The sequence below is a fragment of the Aethalodelphis obliquidens genome, unplaced genomic scaffold (genome assembly GCF_003676395.1).
Source record: "Aethalodelphis obliquidens isolate GAN/ISIS:26980383/991018 unplaced genomic scaffold, ASM367639v1 scaffold49, whole genome shotgun sequence".
Lineage (NCBI taxonomy): Eukaryota > Metazoa > Chordata > Mammalia > Artiodactyla > Delphinidae > Aethalodelphis > Aethalodelphis obliquidens.
Genome location: NW_020837993.1, coordinates 11033962 through 11050740, shown reverse-complemented (window position 1 = coordinate 11050740; position 16779 = coordinate 11033962). Strand labels below are relative to the sequence as shown.

Here is a 16779-nt window from a genome sequence, read left to right as displayed (position 1 = left end):
ACATGACTCTCTTTGAATTATAGTTTTCGGAGGGTATATGCCCAGTAGTGGGATTGCTGGGTCATATGGTAGTTCTACTTTTAGTTTTTTGAGGAACTTCCATACTGTTCTCCATAGTGACTGTATCAATTTACATTCCCACCAACAGTGCAAGAGGGTTCCCTTTTCTCCACACCCTCTCCAGCATTTATTGTTTGTAGATATTTTTGATGATGGCCATTCTGACTGGTATGAGGTGATACCTCATTGTACTTTTGATTTTCATTTCTCTAATGATTAGTGATGTTGAGCATCCTTTCATGTGTTTGTTGGCAATCTGTATATCTTCTTTGGAGAAATGTCTATTTAGGTCTTCTGCCCATTTTTGGATTGGGTTGTTTAATTTTTTTATATTGAGCTGCATGAGCTGCATGTAAATTTTTGAGATTAATTTTTTGTCAGTTGCTTCATTTGCAAATATTTTCTCCGATTCTGAGGGTTGTCTTTTCATCTTGTTTATGGTTTCCTTTGCTGTGCAAAGCTTTTAAGTTTCATTAGGTCCCATTTGTTTATTTTTGTTCTTATTTCCATTTCTCTAGGAGGTGGGTCAAACAGGATCTTGCTGTGATTTATGTCATAGAGTATTCTGCCTAAGTTTTCCTCTAAGGGTTTTATAGTGTCTGGCCTTATATTTAGGTCTTTAACCAATTTTGACTTTATTTTTGTGTGTGGTGTTAGGAACGGTTCTAATATCATTCTTTTGCACATAGCTGTCCAGTTTTTCCAGCACCAGTTATTGAAGAGTCTCTCTCTTTTCTCCATGGTATATTCTTCCCTCCTTATCAAAAAAGGTGACCATATTTGTGTGGGTTTATCTCTGGACTTTCTATCCTTTTCCACTGATATATATTTCTGTTTTTTTGCCAATACCATACTGTCTTGATTACTGTAGCTTTGCAGTATAGTCTGAAGTCCGGGAGCCTGATTCCTCCAGCTCCATTTTTCTTTCTCAAGATTGCTTTGGCTATTCAGGGTCTTCTGTGTTTCCATACAAATTGTGAAATTTTTTATTGTAGTTCTGTGAAAAATGCCATTGGTAGTTTGATAGGGATTGCATTGAATCTGTAGATTGCTTTGGGTAGTATAGTCATTTTCACAATGCTGATTCTTCCAATCCAAGAACACGGTATATGTCTCCATGTGTTTGTAACGTCTTTAATTTCTTTCATCAGTGTCTTATAGTTTTCTGCATACAGGTCTTTTGTCTCCTTAGGTAGGTTTATTCCTAGGTATTTTATTCTTTTTGTTGCAACATTAAATGGGAGATTTTCCTTAATTTCTCTTTCAGATTTTTCACCATTAGTGTGTAAGAATGCAAGAGGTTTCTGTGCATTAATTTTGTATCCTGCTACTTTACCAAATTCATTGATTACCTCTAGTAGTTTTCTGGTAGCATCTTTAGGATACTCTATGTACAGTATCATGTCATCTGCAAACAGTGACAGCTTTACTTCTTCTTTTCCGATTTGGATTCCTTTTATTTCTTTTTCTTCTCTGATTGCTGTGGCTAAAAATTCCAAAACTATGTTGAATAATAGTAATGAGAGTGGACAACCTTGTCTTGTTCCTGATCTTAGTGGAAATGGTTTCAGTTTTTCACCATTGAGAACGATGTTGGCTTCGGGTTTCTCATATATGGCCTTTATTATGTTGAGGAAATTTCCCACTATGCCTACTTTCTAGAGGATTTTTATCATAAATGGGTGTTGAATTTTGTCAAAAGCTTTTTCTGCATCTATTGAGATGATCATATGGTTTTTCTCCTTCAATTTGTTAATATGGTTCATCACATTGATTGATTTGCGTATATTGAAGAATCTTTGCATTGCTGGGATAAACCCCACTTGATCATGGTGTATGACCCTTTTAATGTGCTGTTGGATTCTGTTTGCTAGTATTTTGTTGAGGATTTTTGCATCTATGTTCATCAGTGATACTGGCCTGTAGTTTTCTTTCTTTGTGACTTTTTTTTCTGGTTTTGGTATCAGGGTGATGGTGGCCTCACAGAATGAGTTTGTGAGTGTTCCGCCCTCTGCTATATTTTGGAAGAGCTTGAGAAGCATGGGTGTTAGCTTTCCTCTAAATGTTTGATAGAATTTACCTGTGAAGCCATCTGGTCCTTAGCTTTTGTTTGTTGGAAGATTTTTAATCCCAGTCTCAATATCAGTGCTTGTGATTGGTCTGTGTATATTTTCTATTTCTTCTGGGTTCAGTCTTGGAAGGTTGTGCTTTTCTAAGAATTTGTCCATTTGTGGTTGTCATTTTATTGGCATATAGTTGCTTGTAGTAATCTCTCATGATCCTTTGTATTTCTGCAGTGTCAGTTATTACTTCTCGTTTTTCGTTTCTAATTCTATTGATTTGAGTCTCCTCCCTTTTTTTCTTGATGAGTCTGGCTAATGGTTTATCAATTTTGTTTATCTTCTCAAAGAACCAGCTTTTAGTTTTATTGATCTTTGCTATCATTTCCTTCATTTCTTTTTAAATTTATTTCTGATCTGATATTTATGATTTCTTTCCTTCTGCTAATTTTGGGGTTTTTTGTTCTTCTTTCTCTAATTGCTTTAGGTGTAAGGTTCGGTTGTGCATTTGAGATGTTTCTTGTTTCTTGAGGTAGGATTGTATTGCTATAAACTTCCTCTTAGAACTGCTTTTGCTGCATCCCATAGGTTTTGGTTCATCGTGTTTTCATTGTCATTTGCTTCTAGGTATTTTTTTATTTCCTCTTTGAATTCTTCAGTGATTTCTTGGTTATTTAGTAGTGTATTGTTTAGCCTCCATGTGTTTGTATTTTTAACATATTTTTTCCTGTAATTTATATCTTGTCTCAGAGCATTGTGGTTAGAAAAGATACTTGATACATTTTCAATTTTCTTAAATTTACCAAGGCTTGATTTGTGACCCATGATATGATCTATCCTGGAGAATGTTCCATGAGCACTTGAGAAAAAAGTGTGTTCTGTTGTTTTTGGATGGAATGTCCTATAAATATCAATTAAGTCCATCTTGTTTAATGTATCATTTAAAGCTTGTGTTTCCTTATTTATTTTCATTTTTGATGATCTGTCCATTGGTGAAAGTGGAGTGTTAAAGTCCCCTACTATGATTGTGATACTGTCAATTTCCCGTTTTATGGCTGTTAGCATTTGCCTTATGTATTGAGGTGCTCCTATGTTGGGTGAATAAATATTTACAATTGTTATATCTTCTTCTTGGATTGATCCCTTGATCATTATGTAGTGTCCTTCTTTGTCTCTTGTAATAGTCTTTATTTTAAAGTCTATTTTGTCTGATATGAGAATTGCTACTCCAGCTTTCTTTTGATTTCCATTTGCATGGAATATGTTTTTCCATCCCCTCACTTTCAGTCTGTATGTTTCCCTTGGTCTGATTTGGGTCTCTTGCAGACAGCATATATATGGGTCTTGTTTTTGTCTCCATTCAGCCAGTCTTGGTTGGAGCGTTTAATCCTTTTACATTTAAGGTAGTTATCAATATGTATGCTCCTATAACCATTTTCTTAATTGTTTTGGGTTTGTTATTGTAGGTCTTTTCCTTCTCTTGTGTTTCCTGCCTAGAGAAGTTCCTTTAGCATTTGTTGTAAAGCTGGTCTGGTAGTGCTGAATTCTCTTAGCTTTTGCTTGTCTGTAAAGGTTTTAATTTCTCCATCAAACCTGAATGAGACCCTTGCTGGGTAGAATAATCTTGGTTGTAGGTTTTTCCCTTTCATCACTTTAAATATGTCCTGCCACTCCCTTCTGGCTTGCAGAGTTTTTGCTGAAAGATCAGCTCTTGACCTTATGGTGATTCCCTTGTATGTTATTTGTTGTTTTTCCCTTGCTGCTTTAAATATTTTTTCTTTGTATTTAATTTTTGCTTGTTTGATTAATATGTGTCTTGGCGTGTTTCTCCTTGGATTTATCCTGTATGGGACTCTGTGCTTCCTGGATGTAATTGACTATTTCCTTTTCCATATTAAGGAAGTTTTCAACTATAATCTCTTCAAATATTTTCTCAGTCCTTTTCTTTTTCTCTTCTTCTTCTGGGACCCCTATAATTCGAATGTTGGTGCATTTAATGTCCCAGAGGTCTCTGAGACTGTCCTCTGTTCTTTTCATTCATTTTTCTTTTTTCTGCTCTGTGCTAGTTATTTCCACTATTTTATCTTCCAGGTCACTTATCCGTTCTTCTGCCTGAGTTATCCTGCTATTGGTTCCTTCTAGAGCACATTTAATTTCTTTTATGTGTTGTTCATCATTGTTTGTTTGCTCTTTAGTTATTCTAGGTCCTTGTTAAACATTTCTTGTATTTTCTTCATTTTGTTTCCAAGATTTTGGATCATCTTTGCTCTCTATTCTTTTTCAGGTAGACTGCCTATTTACTCTTCACTTGTTTGGTCTGGTGAGTTTTTACACTGCTCCTTCATCTGCTGTGTGTTTTTCTGTCTTCTAATTTTGCTTAAATTACTGTGTTTGGGGTCTCCTTCTCAAAGGCTGCAGGTTCGTAATTCCCTTTGTTTTTGGTGTCTGCCCCCAGTGCTAAGTTTGGTTCAGTGGGTTGTGTAGGCTTCCTGGTGGAGGGGACTGGTGCCTGTGTTCTGGTGGATGAGGCTGGATCTTGTCTTTCTGGTGGTTAGGACCACGTCTGGTGGTGTGTTTTGGGGTGTCTGTGGCCTTGTTATGATTTTAGGCAGCCTCTCTGCTAATGGGTGGGATTGTGTTCCTATCTTGCTAGTTGTTTGGCATAGGGTGTCCAGCACTGTAGCTTGCTGGTCGTTGAGTGGAGCTGGGTCTTAGCGTTGAGATGGAGATCACTGAGAGAGCTTTTGCCATTTGATATTATGTGGAGCCGGGAGGTCTCTGGTGGACCAGTGTCTGAACTCAGCTCTCCCAGCTTAGAGGCTCAGGCCTGACACCCCGCTGGAGCACAAAGACCCTGTCAGCCACAAGTCTCAGAAGAAAAGGGAGGGAAAAGGAAAGAAAGAAAGAGAGAGAGAGAGAGGGAGGGAGGGAGGGAGGGAGGGAGAAAGGAAAGAAAGTTATTAAAATAAAAATTTTTTTAATTATTAAAAATTTTAAAGAAGGAAGAAAGAAGAGAGCAACCAAACCAAAAAGCAAATCCACCAATGATAACAAGCACTAAAAACTATACTAAAAAAACAAAACAAACAAAAAAGAACCAGACAGACAGAACTGTAGGACAAATGGTGAAAGCAAAGCTATACAGACAAAATCACACAAAGAAGCATACACATACACACTCACAAAAAGAGAAAAATGAAAAAAAATATATATATAGAAGAAAGAGAGCAATCAAATCAATAAATCTAATGATAATAAACTCTAAATACTAAACTACGATAAACATAAAACCAGAAACAAATTAGATGCAGAAAGCAAACCCCAAGTCTACAGTTGCTCCGAAAGTCCACTGCCTGAAGTTTGGGATGATTCATTGTCTATTCAGGTATTCCCAGATGCAGGGTACATCAAGTTGATTGTGGAGATTTACTCCACTGCTCCTGAGGCTGCTGGGAGAAATTTCCCTTTCTCTTCTTTGTTCACACAGCTCCTGCGGTTCATCTTTGGATTTGGCCCCACCTCTGCGTGTAGGTTGCCTGAGGGCGTCTCTTCTTCCCCCAGACAGGATGGGGTTAAAGGAGTAGCTGATTAGGGAACTCCGGCTCACTAGGCCTGGGGAAGGGAGGTTTACGGAATGTGGGGCGAGCCTGTGGTGGCAGAGACCGGCGTGACTTTGCAACAGCCTGAGGCATGCTGTGTGTTCTCCCAGGGAAGTTGTCCCTGGATCACGGGACCCTGGCAGTGGCGGGCTGCACAGGCTCTGGGGAGGGGAGGTGTGGTTAGTGACCTGTGCTTGCACACAGGCTTCTTGGTGACTGCAGCAACAGCTTTAGCCTCTCATGCCAGTCTCTGATGTCCACACTGATAGCCGCAGCTTGCACCCATCTGTGGAGCTTATTTAGGTGGTGCTCTGAATCCCTTCTCCTTGCACACCCCGAAACAATGGTCTCTTGCCTCTTAGGCAGGTCCAGACTTTTTCCTGGACTCCCTCCCGGCTAGCTGTGGCACACTAGACCCCTTCAGGCTGTGTTCATGCAGCCAACCCCAGTCCTCTCCCTGGGATCTGACCTCCAAAGCCAGAGCCTCAGCTCCAAGCCTCCACCAGCCCTGGCGGGTGAGCAGACAAGCCTCTCAGGCTGGTGAGTGCTGGTACACACCAATCCTCTGGGCGGGAATCTCTCCGCTTTGCCCTCTGCACCCCTGTTTCTGTGCTCTCCTCCATGGCTTCAAAGCGTCCCCCCCCCCCCCCCCCCCCGTCTCTACCAGTGAAGGGGCTTCCTAGTGTGTGGAAACTCTTCTTCCTTCACAGCTCCCTCCCAGAGGTGCAGGTCCCATCCCTATTCTTTTGTCTCTGTTTTCTCTTTTTTCTTTTGTCTTACCCAGGTACGTGGGGATTTTCTTGCGTTTTGGGAAGTCTGGGGTCTTCTGTCAGCGTTCAGTAGGTGTTCTCTAAGAGTTGTTCCACATGTATATGTATTTCTGGTGTATTTGTGGGGAGGAAGGTGATCTCCATGTCTTACTCCTCTGCTCGATTATCTTTTAAAGAGATTTAAATAATATGAAAATATATGAAATATGAAAATATATGAAATATGAAAATATATGAAATATGAAAATATATGAAATAATATGAAAATATGTCTTACATATTTGCCCATGTAAGTATCTTTTTCATTGTTCTGACTTCCTTTGTGTAGATCTATATTTCCATTTATTATCATTTTTCTTCCTTTTGAAAGACTTCACTTAATATTTCTTGGGAACATTGGGGTGCAAATCTGCTGGTGATGATTTTTTTTTAATTAATTAATTTATTTAGGCTGCATTGGGTCTTTGTTGCTGTGGGCGGCCTTTCTCTAGTTGCGGCTAGTGGGGGCTACTCTTCGTTGCAGTGTGTGGGCTTCTCATTGCAGTGGCGTCTCTTGGTGTGGAGCACAGGCTCTCGGCACACAGGCTTCAGTAGTTGTGACACGCAAGCTCAGTAGTTGTGGCTTGTGGGCTCTAGAGCACAGGCTCAGTAGTTGTGGTGCATGGGCTTAGTTGCTCTGCAGCATGTGGGATCTTCCTGGACCAGGGCTTGAACCTGTGTCCCCTGCATTGGCAGGAGGATTCTTAACCACTGCACCACCAGGGAAGTCCCGCTGGTGATGATTTCTTTCGGATTTTGATCTTGAAAGATATTTTCACTGGTACGGAATTTCAGCTTGACAATTTTTTTTCTGTCCATACTTTATATATGGTTCTTCACTGTCTTCTCATATGCTTTATTTCCTCCCAGAAACCTGCTATCGTCATCTTTTTTTTTTTAATACTAATATGTCCTTTTTTCTGACTACTTTTAATATTTTCTCTTTATCATGGTTTTGAGCAATTTGGTTATGATGTATCTTGGTGTAGTTTCTTTTATGCTTCTTGTGTTTAGTTTTCATTTAGCTTCCTGAATCTCTGGGTTTTTATTTTTCCTCAAATTTGGAAAAATTTTGGCCATTATTTCTTCAAACACTTTTTTTTGTCCCCACTACAATCTGCTTTCCTTTAGGGACTCAAATTATATATAAGGCAATTTGAAGTTGTTTCACAGCTCACTGATTTTTTAAAAGATTGTTTCTATTGCTATGTCTGCAAGTTCATGCATCTTTTCATCTGTAATATCTAATCTCCCATTAATCTGATCTAGTGTATTTTTCATCTCACGTATAATTTTCTTATCTAGAAGTTCATTTTGGGTCTTTTTATATTCCGTGTCTCTAGTTAACTTTTTAAACATATGGAATACAATTATAATAACCTTTAATTTTCTTCTCTGCTAACTTAATATCTGGGTCAGTTTTGACTGATTATTCTTCTCATTATGGGCCATGTTTTCTTGCCTATTTGCATGCCTGGTGATCTTTCTTTGGACATCAGATTATATGAATTTTACCTTGTTTAATGCTGGCTATTTTTGCATTCCTATGAACATCCTTGAGTTTTGCCCTCTGATACAGTTAAGTTACTCGGAAACAGTTTTATCCTTTTAGGTCTTACTTTCATGGTTTGTTAAGTGGATCTAAGCAGGGTTCACTCTAGGGCTAATCCCCATTACTGAGACAAAACCCTTCTGAATATTTTACCGTGTACCTCACGAATTATGAGTTTTTCCAGTCTAGTCAGTGGGAACAGGCACCAGCCTTGGTGAGCACCAGACACTTCCTTTGAATCTTATTAGAGGAGTCTTCCTCCAGACTCAAGTAGTTTTCTTACACACATGCTGGTCAGTATTCTCTCCCCATACTTGAGGGGTGCTAATCTCTGGGGTCCTCTCTGTGCAACTCTATCCTCTCTAGTAATCTGTCCTGTGAACTCCAGCCACCTTGGTCTCCCCAGATGCTCTACTCTATTTCCTCAACTCAGATAGCCCACAGGGTAATTCTGGGTTACCCTGCATGTTCTAGAAACTTTTTCAAAGCAATAACCTGGGGCAATCATGGGTCTCACTTTGTTTCTTTTTTCCATTTCTCAGGTCTGTTGTCCTGTCTCTTGAAAACCATTGTTTCATACCTTTTTTGCCTATAGGTTGTTTTTTATTGTTGTTGTTGTTTGTTAACTGGCTGGTGACTTCGGGCAAGAGGATAAATCTCATCCCTATTACTCCATCTTGGCTGGAAGTGAAAGTTTAACATGTCATTTTTTCCTGTTTTCAAGGTCACTTGGGATTCAACAGATCTAATCTGAGCTCTTTGAGAACTGTTTGGGCTCAGCTGATTCCTACTGATATATATACATATACATATATACCATATATAACATATAGATACGTATATCATATATATAAAATATATCAGTATGTGTGTATACACATATACATATATATATACATATAATATAGAGTGAGAACAAAGAATGTTTGGTCTAGTTAAAACTTGAAATCAGTCTGAAAGAAGTTAGTACTAGCCACTAGGATCTTTTTGGATAGAATGCTACTTATTTCAAAGAAGTCATGAGTATAGTGTTGAAATTTTCTTAGATTCTAGTCTCAATTTCTAGAAAAAAATGTGTATTTCTAAAAGTAGCTATGGAAATTACCATTAACACCTTCGTTTCCTTATTTTAAAATTAGAGGATAATGTATATAAAAATATGCAAGAATCACAGGGAACTCACATATCCAACCACCTGGATGAAATTGTTGCTGCCGTCAGCATAACACCTAGAAAAATGCTCCAAAACAAGCTGCCTCAGACAGCACTGTTTCAGCCTCCTCGAGAGAAACTCCACCTCTGTGAAGAGAAAGCAAAGTCCTATTCTAGCAGTCATGAGGTAAGTAAGGAGCCTTTCTTTTTATACCTGTACTCTGGTAATTGAGAAGTAGGATACTTTAGGTTGCATTCCTACCCTCAGGATTTTGGTACAAGAGAAAATATGACAGTGCCTTTTTCATAGTGTGAGTGGGTGTAGTACCTCAGGACTCCAAGCCCAGCACTTGGCACAGTCAACATTATGTTTGCTGAATGAGTGCACAAATGAACAAACAAGTTTTCCCTGACCTCTGACAAGTGTACACTAGACTGACTGGTTGTGATTTGACCTACTACAGTCATTTTCCATCAATCAGTAAATATTTATTGAGCTCCTCCTGTGTGCCAGGTCTAGGCACTGGAATACAGGACAAAGCAGATGAAGTTTCTGCTCTCATGGAGCTTATATTTCTTAGGTTCCTAATCTTGTTCTCTGTATACTTCTTTCCCATCTCTCTTCAAAGTTTTATTCATTTACTCATTCATTCAATATGTATTTCGCTACCACCTCTTATGTGTCAGACCCTATTTGTCCATTTATTCACAAAAATTTACTGTATACCTAATGTGTGCCAGGTGCTGTGCAAGTGCTGGAGGCACAGATGGGAAAGCTACAGCCTCTGCCTCAGAGGGATTCATGGTCTGGTTGGGGAGACAGATGGATAATGGTAATCAGCCTAAGTTCTGTGACAAACACAAGCTTAGGTGGTATAGATGCAAAGCATGGGGAGTGAGGGGAGGAGGGATGGGCTGGAGTTGGAGGAGGGACAGCACTTAAGGCATGCTTCTTGGGATGGGAGTTATTTGGACTGCACTGATAACAGTACTTAGGAGCTGGCCCCAGGTAGGAGAGAGGACAATAGCGTTCTGGGCAGAGGTGGCAGATGGGCAAGAGTTGTGGGTTTGAGGGTGCACAGGCTGCTTGGGGAACTATTTGGAACTATCTGGGATGGAGACTTTAGTTACACAGGGCAGCAAATGAGGTTGGATTTTGAACAGGAGCTGGGACCAGAAGGTGTTCAACACCCAGGAAAAGTTTAGATTTTCTTCTCAGGGTGCTGGAGACTGTCATAGGATCATAAGCAGAAGAGGGTCATGAGCAAGTCTGAGTGTCTGGAATGATCCCTCAGACCTCAAATAACTGGGTGGTGGAGGAAGAGAAGGGAGGTAAACTGGAGGAGGAGGACTAGTTTGCAGGATATTTGCAATAATCCTGGCAAAGGCCTGAAATATGGCAGAGTCAGTAGAAATGCTGAGATCTTTTTTTTTAATTATTTGAAGTATTTTTTTACAATGTTGTGTTAATTTCTGCTATACAGCAAAGTGATTCAGTTATTCATATATATATACATTCTTTTTTTAATATTCTTTTCCATTATGGTTTATCATAGGATATTAATTATAGTTCTCTGTGTTATACAGTAGGACCTTGTTTTATATATATATTTTTTCTATATATATATAAATATATATACATTCTATATTTATTAGTTTGCATCTGCTAATCCCAAACTCCCAGTCCATCCCTCCCGCAGTCCCCTTCCCCTTGGCAACCACCTGTCTGTTCTCTATGTCTGTGATTCTGTTTCTGTTTAATAGATAGGTTCATTTGTGTCATATTTTAGAATCCACACATAAGTGATATCATATGGTATTTGTCTTTCTCTTTCTGACTTACTTCACTTAGTATGATAATCTCTAGTTGCAAAATGCTGAGATCTTTTGATAAGAATTTGGAAATATGAATCAATGAAACCTGGTAACTGGGGGGGACATAGGGGTTGGAGAGGCAAGAGTGAGCCAGAGAGGGGTGTGTGCAATTCCTGACTTAGGGCTCAGCCAGCCTAGGTGACCCAAGGCTTGTCAGAGCCCTTTGTTATTGTAATGAATACAGGAAGAAGACCAGGATTATGGAGAGAAGGTGTGAATTCAGTTTTGAAGGTGTGCTTATTCATTATGCAGCAGATATTTATTTAGTACCTACTATGTGCCAGGCTGGGTGCTATGTCAGCCTCAGCCGGCAGCCTTTCTCAACCAGAGGTCTGCAAGAGAACTAAGCCTTAATGCCCTAAGGCATTTGGGGTGTGTGTGTGTGTGTGTATATATATATATATATATATATATGTGTGTGTGTGTGTGTGTATATATATATATATATATATTATTAATTTGTATTGGAGTATGGCTGCTTTGCAATGTTTTGTTAGCCTCCACTGCACAACAGAATGAATCAGCCATACATGTACAGATATCCCCTCCCTTTTGGACTTCCCTCCTATTTAGGTTACCACAATGCATTAGGTAGAGTTCCCTGTGCTATACAGTATGTTCCCATCAGTTGTCTATTTTGTACATAGTATCAATACTGTATATGTGTCAATCCCAGTCTCCCAATTCCTCCCACCCCATCCCTTTCCCCCTTGGTATCCATACGTTTGTACTCTACGTTTCTGCCTCTATTTCTGCTTTGCAAATAAGATCATCTATACCATTTTTCTAGATTCCACATATATGTGTTATTATACGATATTTGCTTTTCTCTTTCTGACTTACTTCACTCTGTATGACACTCTCTAGGTCCATCCATGTATGTACAAATGACCCAATTTTATTTCTTTTTATGGCTGAGTAATATTCCATTGTATATATGTGCCACATCTTCTTTATCCATTTGCTGGATAAAGAAGATAGACAGTTAGGTTGTTGATAGACATTTAGGTTGCTTCCATGTCCTGGCTATTGTAAATAGTGCTGCTATGAACATTGGGGTGCATGAGTTTTTTTGAATTATGGTTTTCTCTGGGTATATGCCCAGTAGTGGGATTTTTGGGTCATATGGTAGTTTCATTTTTAGTTTTTTAAGGAACCTGCATTCTGTTTTCCATAGTGGCTGTATCAATTTACATTCCTACCAACAGTGTATGAGGGTTCCCTTTTCTCCACACCTCTCCAGCATTTATTGTTTGTAGGTTTTTTGATGATGACCATTCTGACTGGTGAGAGGTGATACCTCATTGTACTTTTGATTTGCATTTCTCTAATAATTAGTGATGTTGAGCATCTTTTCATGTGTCTGTTGGCCATCTGCATTTGGTGTATATAAAGAATTAACTTCTCTTCTATGCATCTAGAATGATATCAAAGCATTTTTTGTGTTCTGCCGTTCAGATGAGGAATCCTTGGATTCAGCAATGAACAGGACAAACAGCTTGCCTGCCCTCATGGAGCTGAGGGGACATTGTAAATAAACCAGTGAAGTAGAGATTGTGCTAAGTGCTATGGAGGAAACAGAGTGGACCTATCTTAGGTAAGGGAGAGCCTCATTGAGGAGGTGACATCTTAGCTGACACCTAAAGAAGAGAAGGAGCCAACATGGAGGAGCTGAGGAAAAGGAGTTCTAGGGAGAGGGAACAGCAGCCATAAAATTTATAAGTTTGGCATGAGCATGACTATGTTTGAAGTGATGATAGGAAGCTTCAGGCTGACATGAAATGTAGTTGGAGAGGCAGCTTACCTGCCTTGCGGGTCTAAGTTAAGTGCTCTAGGAAGCCTTAATGTTTTTAGGAAAGTATTAATATGACATAATTTGCTTCTTAAAATACCATTCTTTGGTAATTTTTTATTTTAAAATACTTTCAGACTTACAGAAAAGTTACAAGATATACCAGTTGTTAACATTTACTTTATTTCTTTATTTCTCACTCTCTCTCTCTGTCATTATTTTTCTGAATATCTGAGAGTAATTTACAAATGTATGATCCTTTACCCCTAAATACGTCAGTGCCTATTTCCCAAGAATGAAGGATATTCTCCTACATAACCATAGTACAATGATTGAAATTAGGCAATTAATATTGATATATATTATTATCTAATCTACAAACATTACCCATATTTCTCAAATTATCTCAATAATATCTTTTATAGAAAAAAAATCAGCCATGGTCCAATCCATGAAGTCATGTTGACTATAGTCAACAGAGCAGTTACTTAGGCTATCTTTGTCTTTCACAATCTTAGTATTTGTGAAAAGTACTGTATTAGTCTGTTTGGGCTACTGTAATACAATACCACAGACTGGGTGGCCTACACAACAGAAATGTACTCCTCGCAGTTCTGGAGACTGGAAGTCCAAGATCAAGGTGCCAGCAGGGCTGGCGTCTGGTGAGAGCTCTCCCCTTGGGTTGCAGACCACCACCTTCTAGCTGTGTCCTCACATGGCCTCTTCTTTGTGCGTGTGGGGGAAGGGGGAGAGAAAGGTGTCTCTTCTTATAAGTACACTAATCCTATTGATCAGGGCCCCACCTTTATAACATTATTTGACCCTAATTACAGCCTTAGAGGCCCTATCTCCAAATACTACAGTGAGAATTAAGGCTTCAACATATGAATTTGGCAGGGGCCACAAATATACACTCCAATTATTTTGTAGAATACCTCCCAATTTGAATTTGGCATGTGTTTCCTTATGATTGGATTCAGATTATGCATTTGGGGCAGAAATCCCACAGACCTGACATAGGGCCCTTCTCAGTGCATCATATTAGGAGGTGTACGATGTCGTTTGTCTCATTACTATGAGGCTAAATTTGATCGCTTGGTTAAGGAGCTATCTGGCAGGTTTTTTCACTGTAGAATTATTATTCTTCCCTTTGTAATTAATATTTTGTGGGGAGATTCATTGATACTGTGAACACATCCTATTCCTCATTAAAACTTCACCCCCTAGTTTATAGCATCCATTGATGATTCTCACCTGAATTAACTATTACTATGATGTTTGTCAAATGGTGATTCTCTGACTTCAGCATTCTTTCAACATTTGTTTGTTGGCATTCTTTTTATGAGGAAGAGCTTTTCCTTCTTCACACTTTATTGTTCATTTATTTATATCACTGTGGGTTCAAGAAATCCTGTTTTACAAATATGTTACAATCCATTATTGTCGTCAAAACTTAAATTATTTTGTATTTGCCAGAGGGAGCCCCTTCAAGCTGGCTTCTGAGTCCTTGATATGTTCCCATGATTCTTTCCTTAACTTCCGACACAATCGGATTTTTCAGGTTCATCTTGTATTTCCCTGCTCCAGCTGTGGATTCAGGGAATGCTGGTTCCTCTTAGAAGAGAATAGCATTGATATTTAGACACCAAGATCTGGGTATTAATACCCATTTTAAAATATGTATGGCCAGACTTACTGATCCTCAGAGTTGCATATTTTAATATTAAGAAGTTTAAGAAATTCAGGTAACTCAAGAATGATGTTGTGGGAAGAGATCTGGACTTTGCATCAAGGAGCTTGACTGTGAGTTCCGACTCTACCACTCGGTGATAAATCATCTCACCTCTCTGGCCTTACATTTCTTCTTTAAATTGAAGTGATCAGACTAGATTATTTCCAAGGCTCATCCCAGTTCTGAAATTGTCTTCCTACTGATGCTTCTCTTCTGTCTACCTGCTACCCATGCCTGTTGGCTAAAGCCACTGGAACTGGCAGGATAAAGGTTGGAAAATCAAAAGGCAGTATCTGGACTACACATCCTAGCAAATATGAAAGCAGAGGGAGGACAGGCTGCTCTTTCTGTGCCCTGGTCCCCGATGCAGGTAGTGAGGACCAAGGCTCTGCTCTGGGAGGCTGACTCTCAGACTGCATATAGCCCTTCCTTGGAAACTTGTGGTTGGGACAGATTCACCATCAGATCAGATCCTCCTCTCTTTTTGGCAAACTGTCTATCTAGACTTCTCAATGTTTTCGTCACTTCTTTCTTTCTCATACACTGTATTCATTTGCTGTGTGTCTTCAAGGAAGCTATTCCCTAAACTTCCTGTCTCTAGAGGCAATAAATAGATGTTTCCCAAAAGAAGAACTACAGAAAGCCAATAAACACATGAAGATGTTCAGCCTCACTAGCTTTGCGGAAAAAAAAACACTAACTAAAACAAGGAGAAATAAGTTAACTGACAAATTGGCAAGTTAGACCCCAATTAGTGCTTGGCTCTGTGTAAGGGGCATTCCCTGCTCACACACCGTGCTGTAAGGGAGGTGTGGATGGAAGCAGCCTCTCGAGGAAGCACTCCAGCAAACTCTAGCAAAGCCTCAGGATTTTGCACATCCTTTACTCTATTGTCACGTTGGAATTCATTCTAAGAAAATGCTTATGGGGCTTCCCTGGTGGCGCAGTGGTTAAGAATCCTCCAGCCAATGCAGGGGGATACAGGTTCGAGCCCAGGTCCGGGAAGATCCCACATGCCACGGAGCAACTAAGCCCATGTGCCTCAACTAGTGAGCCTGTGCTCTAGAGCCCACGAGCCACAACTACTGAGCCCACATGCCACAACTACTGAAGCCCGTGCACCTAGAGCCCGTGCTCCACAACAAGAGAAGCCACCACAATGAGAAGCTTGTGCACCACAACAAAGAGTAGCCCCTGCTCACTGCAACTACAAAAAGCCCGCATGCAGCATCAAAGACCCAATGCAGCCAAAAATAAATAATAAAATAAATAAATTTATATCTATAAAAAAAAGAATGCTATAAAAAAAAGAAAAAGGAAATGCTTATGGATATGAGCAAATCTATCCACACAGGATGTTCAGAGAGAAAAAATTTTAAAACAACCTAAGTGCTCAATAGCTATTGGTTGAGTAACTCACTTATAATATATCCATACAATAAAATACTATGCAGCCATAAAAAATTATTATCATAGAAGATGACATGGAGAAATGTTCACAAATTGTGAAAAGTTGCAAACCTATATGTAGCTTATAAGCCTATTTTTAAAAGGAAAAAATATGTATAGATAGATTCATAGGAATGAAGGATAGAGAGAAATTTAGCTGCCTAGTTGTCTCTAAGGGGTGAGATGGCAGGTGATTTTTTTTTTTTGCTCACCTGTATTTTGATAATGAGCATGTATTACTTTTGTAATAAGAAAAATGTTACTATAGGAAAAAGCCACACCTCCATCTTCCTTCATCACTATGGAGTGAGCACAGTGTTCCCCAGCCTCTCTTGCTAGGTCAGAAAAGCAACTGTCCTGTGGTCAACTGTCTGGGTATGAATTTTTTGTCAAGAGGAATGTTGTTTCAAGATGAAAGTGTTTCTAACTCACATGGGAACTTTGTGGAAGTGCAGGTTCTTTGAGCTTAGGCATTGACCGGGGGAGTAGGGGTTGGGGGTGTACTGGGTCTTCTGCTGGGTCTTTTCCATAACTCTGTCCTTGTTCTTACAGTTCTTTCTCTGCTTTGCCCCCTTCAGCTTTGTACCTCCCACCTCCTCTTTTGCTATTCCAGCTCTCTATTACTGTATCACACTCTAAGACTTAGTGGCATAAAACAAAAACAACCATTTATTTTGCTCATGAATGCACAATTTGTGC

The 16779-nt window shown here is 39.3% G+C and overlaps 1 protein-coding gene across 6 annotated transcripts in view; it reads left to right on the top strand.

The window, feature by feature from the left end:
• Positions 1-16779, top strand: part of TTC23 (tetratricopeptide repeat domain 23) — a 110969-nt gene that overhangs the window by 23035 nt on the left and 71155 nt on the right. For 5 of the 6 annotated variants that reach the window (XM_027083198.1, XM_027083197.1, XM_027083201.1 and 2 more), the window contains one exon: positions 9220-9419. In XM_027083198.1, the coding sequence (XP_026938999.1) occupies positions 9240-9419 (180 nt within the window). In that variant the 5' untranslated portion in view covers positions 9220-9239. Of the gene's footprint in view, positions 1-4404; positions 4441-9219; positions 9420-16779 lie in introns of all 6 variants that reach the window. The other variant, XM_027083199.1, reaches the window with a different exon arrangement.